Source organism: Penaeus japonicus, unplaced genomic scaffold (assembly GCF_977035675.1).
Source record: "Penaeus japonicus unplaced genomic scaffold, GWHDUDI00000001_assembly GWHDUDI00000002, whole genome shotgun sequence".
Lineage (NCBI taxonomy): Eukaryota > Metazoa > Arthropoda > Malacostraca > Decapoda > Penaeidae > Penaeus > Penaeus japonicus.
Window position 1 is genome coordinate 7866123 of NW_028234404.1, and position 7500 is coordinate 7873622.

The 7500-nt window shown below is 44.0% G+C and overlaps 1 protein-coding gene across 3 annotated transcripts in view; it reads right to left on the minus strand.

The window, feature by feature from the left end:
- LOC122264406 (bestrophin-4-like) overlaps window positions 1–7500 on the minus strand; it is a 54158-nt gene that overhangs the window by 17279 nt on the left and 29379 nt on the right. For all 3 annotated transcript variants that reach the window (XM_086546731.1, XM_086546719.1, XM_086546723.1), the window contains 3 exons: window positions 6552–6681; window positions 5393–5631; window positions 2100–2333 (listed from right to left, as the gene is read on the minus strand). In XM_086546731.1, coding sequence (XP_086402857.1) covers window positions 2100–2333; window positions 5393–5631; window positions 6552–6681 — 603 coding nt within the window. The remainder of the gene's footprint in view (window positions 1–2099; window positions 2334–5392; window positions 5632–6551; window positions 6682–7500) is intronic.

A 7500-nucleotide genomic window follows, 5' to 3' on the forward strand; every position in this document is an offset into this window, starting at 1 on the left:
CTGGCAAGAGAAAACCTCTCATGGGACAGTTTGTGCTGAGCCAATACTGCTTTGATGTAGACCACAGGAAACCATCATTGGTACGTAGCTCGCCTGGAAAGCGGAACGAAGGGCTTCATTCTTGCAGCACAGGATCAATGTGTGTTTACACGACACTATCAAGCAATGTCTTACATAAGGGGCTGACCAATGTGTAGAATTCTGCGATGAAAAGAATAGAACAATCTTTTTCGGATCTCCTTGTTTCTGCTTGCTCCATTCTAACACCAGGGGAGTATTTAAAATCAGACATGACAGGGGATGCGTCAATACCTGCATTGGAAAATAGGAACCGCTTTCCATCAAGACCCAAAGTGATGGTATAAACACATCCAGAAACCTGTTCACAGATTGAAAAGATGTTACTATTCTTTGGGACTTTTCCGATTCAAACATTGAACCGCACAATACAATGAAAACCGTCCTTATATTTGTAATTTAAGGATTAGAACGAACAATCAAGGCTATTCTCATTGATATGAGTGTGCCCTTGACCAGAATTGTAGCTGTCCGAAAACATTTGAAAAGCTCTCGATAATAAAGACCTAGAGATAGAAGTAGAAAAGATGTGGCACCTAATGACTCGTACGATCCAGTCGTGGTAGGTGGCCTTAGCCTGATAAAGAAAGGAGCCAAAAGTCTGTTGTTAATAAAATTCCAGAAATCCTCTTTACAAGAGATACGAAAATTGACTTAATGTACTGAACATGTTCAAGACGAGCTCTCACCATATAAACTTTTTTTCGTACTCAATGGAATTTATATTTTTTTATACTGGATTTTACAAAACAAATATTCTTTTTATTACTCATACAATAATTTTAATTTTTTTATACTGATTTTTATAACTTTTTTTTCAAATTTTATATTCATATTAATCTCACTCCGCAGAACTCGCAATATAAAACTTCCAATTTCACTCACCCTAGGTCGCTGGGAGCGACCCGGTGTTTGATCTTATAAAAAGCTAATCAAAAGAATGATAATAATAATAATAATAATAATAATATTAATAACACCAATGATAAAAAAACATTCACCATGATCACCACCAACAGAACAAAAACAAATACAAAAAAAACAAAAAACAAAAAACAAAGCAATACAGATTTACGACGAAGAGAGGAAGTAGGGAAGACGAGAAGATGAATCAAGGTCAAGAAGCGAGTCCAAGAACAGGTCACGCGACCCCATTGGTCAAAGCGTTTAACCTCAAGCGACCTGGTGCTTGCAGGTGGATGTGTGGATAATCAAAGGCGCATTCGTATTGTGTTTGTGTGGGTTTGTCTACCTGTGATTTTGTGTCTGTCTGTCTGGCTATGTAGAGACGGACGGACTGATAGACTTGTGTGCTTTGTTTGTTGTGTGCTTTGTGTGAGTGTGAGTGTGAGTGTGTGTGTGTATGTGTGAGAGTGTGTGTGTGAGTGTGAGTGTGTATGTGTGTGTGAGTGTGTATGTGTGTGTGAGTGTGAGTGTGTGTGTGTGTGTGTGTGTGTGTGTGTGTGTGTGCGTGCGTGTGTGAGTGTGAGTGTAAGTGTGAGTGTGAGTAAGTTGAGTGTGAGTGAGTGTGAGTGTGAGTGTGTGTGTGTGTGTGAGTGTGTGTGTGTGTGTGTGTGTGTGTGTGTGTGTGTGTGTGTGTGTGTGTGTGTGTGTGTGTGTGTGTGTGTGAGTGTGAGTGTGTGTGTGTATGTGTGAGAGTGTGAGTGTGAGTGTGTATGTGTGTGTGAGTGTGTATGTGTGTGTGAGTGTGAGTGTGTGTGTATGTGTGTGTATGTGTGTGTGTGCATGTGTCTATGTCCATATACTTGCAAGCACGGCATGAATACACCTATCAGACAAACCACAATAACAAACATTAAAAACAAAAAAGGAAAAGTCTTCATCCCTAACCTTATCAACAGAAACCCATGATAAAACAACAACAACAACAATAAACAAGATAATCACACGAAGAAAAAGAAAAAGAAAAGAAAAAAACGACCCAATGTAGTTTCCGAATCGGCCGCTAGATGTCACCCCCAACCCTCCCGCCCCTCCAACATGGCGTCTCAAGATCTCACCTGAATATTCCTGTCAATTAGCCAGTTGACTTCGAAATCGTCGTCATCTTCGCCAAAGGGGTTGACCAGCGTCTCGGCGACCTTCAGCCAGCCCATATAAAAGAAAAACTGAAGGAGGGTGAAGATGGGAAAGTAAAAATCGATGAGGTTATTGGGGTATTTCATCGCCGGGTCGAGGAATTGGCGGCCCATCAGTGTTGCCAGAAAGAAGGAGTACACGGCCAGGGTCACGACCTGTTGGGGAGAGGGAAAAATGATGTTGGTAATAGTTTATTGGTGATTTTTATTTACTTATTGCTGTGTCCATATCGTTTTTTCTCTCTTTTTAATTCTTTCTTTCTTTCATTTTGTTTCTTTTTTATCTATCTCTGTCTCTGTCTGTCTGTCTGTCTCTCTCTCTCTCTTTCTGTGTCTCTCACTTTTTCTCTTACTCTCTCGCTCTCTCTCTCTCTCTCTCTCTTCCTTTCTCTCTGCTCTTTGCATCCTTCGTCGTGAATATGTAAAAATATATATTTTATATATATGAAATTTCGAAAATAAATGATGTTCTCAGATAAAATTATCAGTTATTTATATTTCTGTTCCTCATACTTTGCCAAATAATACTTCATTTGTGATTATAAATGATACCAATAATATATGTGGTAAAATGAGAGAAGGGTAATGAAAGAAAATGAGAGAAGAGAGAGAGAGAGAGAGAGAGAGAGAGAGAGAGAGAGAGAGAGAGAGAGAGAGAGAGAGAGAGAGAGAGAGAGAGAAGAGAAAGAGAGAGAGAGAGAGAGAGACAAGAAGAAGAAGAAAAAAAAGGAAATACAAAATGACAACAAATAAACAACACCAAACAAAACAACAAACAAACATTCAGAAATAAGGAGATAATTAATAATAATAATCAAGAAAGCAAAAAAAAAAAAAAAAGAAAAAAAAGAAAAAAAAAAGGTAATAAGAGGAAAGAATTGTGAATGAAAACGAGGGAAAATGTACCATGTATCTACTATACCTCGCAGGTGTACCATAGTAAGAAACAAGACACTCTCTCAGACCGGAGAGGGTGTTTGGGTGTCGGTGGGAGGGGGGAGGGGGGATAATGTGCGTACCCAGCTTAAATTTGTGTGTGTGTGCGTTGTTTGAGTATGTGTGTGTGTGCGTTTGTTTGTTTGTGTGTGTGCGCATTTGTTTGTTTGTTTGTTTGTGTATGCGTTTGTTTGTTTGAGTGTGTGTGTGCGTTTGTTTGTGTATGTGTGTGTATATGTGTCTGTGTGTGTGTGTATGTGTGCGTGCATCGCTCTAGAATGTACGTATTTCGAAAAGCTAAGCGATAAATTCAAAGTCGTAGGACATGCAGCGTCACTGAAACAAACAAACAGACGCAAAGAAGTCGTAGGACACGATAACAAACACACACCTGGAAGTTACTGTCTCCCAAATACACTTCGGATTCACGTCAGGTAGGGAGGCAACTAATTTCACTTTTATTCGCACTGAAACAAGTGACTGAGAGATTGTGTGAGGACCCAGAAACTCCCCTTGCGTCTCCATTGGGGGGAAAAAAGGCCCAAGACCTAAGTACCCGTGGAGGTTGTATGTTTTTTTTTTTTTTTTTTTTCTTTTTTTTTGAGAGAGAAATACATCAGGCTGGTAGTCCGGGTCTCGAGGGAGATACGTGGCGGATACAGCAGAAGAGCTTGATGAAGTCAGCGTATAAGGTCTGTCTTGGGTCTGGCCTCTTCTGTTTCTCTTCTCTTTTTCGCCGCGTTCGGTGACGTTTACGAACGACGAGGTACAAGAAGAAGTGGAAGAAGAGAAGAGAAGAGAACTTAGAGAACTTGTAAGGTCTATCTTGGGTCTGGCCTCTTCTGTTCCTCTGTTATTCCTCTCTTCCTCGCCGCGTTCGGTGACGTTTACGAACGACGAGGTACAAGAAGAAGTGGAAGAAGAGAAGAGAAGAGAACTTAGAGAACTCGTAAGGTCTATCTTGGGTCTGGCCTCTTCTGTTCCTCTGTTATTCCTCTCTTCCTCGCCGCGTTCGGTGACGTTTACGAACGACGAGGTACAAGAAGAAGTGGAAGAAGAGAAGAGAAGAGAACTCAGAGAACTCGTAAGGTCTATCTTGGGTCTGGCCTCTTCTGTTCCTCTGTCATTCCTCTCTTCCTCGCCGCGTTTGGTGACGTTTACGAACGACGAAGTACAAGAAGAAGTGGAAGAAGAAAAGAGAAGAGAACTCAGAGAACTCGAGAGGTGCTTTGGCGAATAGGTACGAAGGATAACAGGAAGAACAACGATTATATTTGTTCATTATGGGTTGTACGGCATAACCAGGGTAGGTGACAAAGCAGGACGGAATTCATAAGAGGAGGAAGATGAAATGGGGAAGAGGAGGGAGACAAGGTGAAATAGTGGGAGGAAAGAATGGCGAATCATGGCGTGACTGGGAGATGACTACCTAAGTGCAGAACATCTTATGAGATAATGATGAAGGTGGTGATGCTGTGGGAAATGGAGATGGAGACAGGAAGAGGGGGTGGAGGTAGCTGAGATGAAGATGCTACGTTACTCGTTGTGTAAAAAAAGAAAGAAAAAAAAGTGCATGAGCTAGGTGGAATGTTGGAGCCTTCCCTCCCTCTCTTCCCCCTTCCCCCTTTCCCTTCCTCTTAGCCATATTTTCACCCTCCCCCTCCTCCATTCCAACCTCCCTCCCCCTCCCCTCCATCCCTCCTTCTCCTCTTTCTCATCATCCCTTCTCCCCTTCTTCATTTCTCACTCTTTTCCTCTCCTCCTTCCCCCTCCTCCATCCCTCCCTCCCTTCCCCTTCCCCTTCGCCATCCTTCACTCCCCCTTTCCCTTCATTCCTCTCCCCTCCCTCTCCTTTCTGTTCCTATCCCCTCCCCATCCATCCCTCTCTTTTATGTCCCTTTATCATCTCTCCTTCCCTCCCTCCATCCTTCCCCTCCTTCCCCTTCCTCTCCATCCCCATTCTTTCCCTCCCGTCCCCCTCCATCCCTCCCCCCTCCCTCTCCTCATCCCCAACCTTCCCCATCCTTCCTCCATCCACTTTCCTTCCCCATTCCCCATCCCTCCCTCCTCCCTTTCCCCATCCACTATCATTTCCCTTCCTCCCCCTACCCCCTTTCCCCCCTCCCCCACCCCTACCCCCTTTCCCGCCCTCCCCCTTCCTTTCCGCTCCCTCCCTTCCCCCGTCCCCCAACCCCCAACACCGAACCTTTCCCCCTTCCCCTCCACCTACCCCCTCCCTTTCCCCCTTCCCCTCCCCCCTCCCCCGCCCCCCAACCAACCTGCGTGTACACGAGCGGGATGCTAATCCAGTCGTAGCTGAGGAGTCCTCCGCACAGCCCTCGAAGGCGGTTGATTTCGTCGATAATCGTCTTGAGGGCGAAGTCGTCGCGTATCCGCCCTTCCTTCCGCGCCCTCGCCACCACGCCCCCCGCCCACACCAGGGGCAGGTAGTACACCGGGTGGGGCGCCTTGTCCTGGATGGCCTCCAGGATCTTTCGCTCGCCGGCTGTCATCAGGCCTGTTGAGGGTTGAGGGTGGGTTGGGGGTTAGAGGGTGGAGTGGGTTGAGGTGGGGTGGGGGTTGGGGGTGGGGGTGGGGTGGAGGTTTAGGGGTGGGTTGGGGTGGGTTGAGGGTGGAGGGTGAGGGTGGGGTGGAGGGTGGGTTGAGGTGGGGTGGGGGTGGATGGGTTGAGGTGGAGGTGGGTTTGTGGAGAGGGGTTGGAAGGGGGTTGGGAGATTCGAGAAGGGAGGTGGGGGTTAGTGGGGGAGGAGGGTGAAATTCAAGGAGTGGGAGGATGTTGGAGGTGGGTGGGTGGGTGGGGGAAGGGTGGGTGTAATGAGTGTGGGTTGGTGGGTTGGGGGTTGAATGTTAGTGGGGGGGATGGATGGTAGATATATAGATTAGGTTTCGTGGGAGGGGGGGTTGGGTTGGTGTGGTGGAGGGCCCGGGGGGGTGGGGGAGGGAATGGTGGGTTGAGGAAAAAAGACCGGGGTTGGACGGGGGTTTTGGGAGAAAGAGTGAGGATGCGAGAGAAAGATGGATATTTTTTTTAAGGTGAGGTGTGTGGTGGGGTTGAGGGTGAGAGAGATTATGAATTAGGTTAGTTTGGTACAGTGAGGTTGAGGGTCATTTTTGTTTAGGTAGATTAAGGTTGGATGGTTGGTTGGGGAAAGAGGGAGAGTCCAGGTAGAGTTAGAGTGTGGTTGGATAAGGTTAGGTGAGAGTTAGTGAGAGGTTAAAGGAGGGAAGAAAAGAAGAGAAAAGAATAATAACAACAATAAAAAAAAGACAAATCATAACAACAATATCAATATTACACAAACAACGTACTCATTAAAATAAAAATCCCTGCCCCTCCTCCTCCCCCTCCCCTCCCCCCCATCCCCTCCCTTCCCTCCCCAACCAAAAGTAAACAAAACCCCACATGGTTTTACTTACCGGAATCAACCAAGTGTTCTAAGGTTGGGAATCGTTTCTTAGCTCGAGGTGTGATCATAGTCAAGGTCAGAGTAAACGTGAGATTGACATAACGCATGATAGTCCTGCGCATGAGACGACCTCTGTTGTCCTGCAATGGAAGAGTCATGCATGGGTGAGGAAATTTCAAAATGGCGTCGGAAGGAAGACGAAAATCATCACCTCGATTATGAATCAACACGAAGAAGAAGAAGAAGAAGAAAATAAAGAAAAAAGAAAGAAAGAAAGAAAAAAGGCTTTCAGTAGTATTCAACCTATTTTCTATGAGAATTCAACGTGTTTTCAATGAGAATTCAATATGATTTTAAGAAAAGAGTTCTAACTGATTTCAAAGTTCATGACCAACGGAAATTCAAAATGACCTTAACCTTAGAGCCAAAAGACCAATACAAATTTAATAAAATTCGACATTTAATAAAATTTAAAAAAGGTTTCTTTTGAGTTGCTGCTTGTTAGTGTTACTTATAAAAGTACATTCAATGAAAAAGAGTAAAAGCACGTGTTTAATTTACACTTTTTTATTCGAATTCAGTAACGATTTTTATAGCATTTGATTGACATAATATGGGGAAGAGGGTACAGGGACCAACCACTAGTATAAAAAGAAAGAAAAAAAGGAAAAAAAAAACTTTTTGATATTATGGGACAAGACTTCAGGGAAAACGGAATCACTAATCGCTAATTCTCGTTATAACTTATCACAGCTGCAGATTGTGAAAGAAAGAACAATCTATGACATAGAAAAGATCATAAGTCAGTTACTAAGAATGGAAGAAGTAAAAAAAAAGTAAAATAATAATAGAACTTCATAAAATTTGTTATCGGAACAAGCATGGACCGAAATTCCAAAGAAAACGGAACTTAACTAACACGAATACACTAGGATTTTATCATGAAAGTTATTTCAATT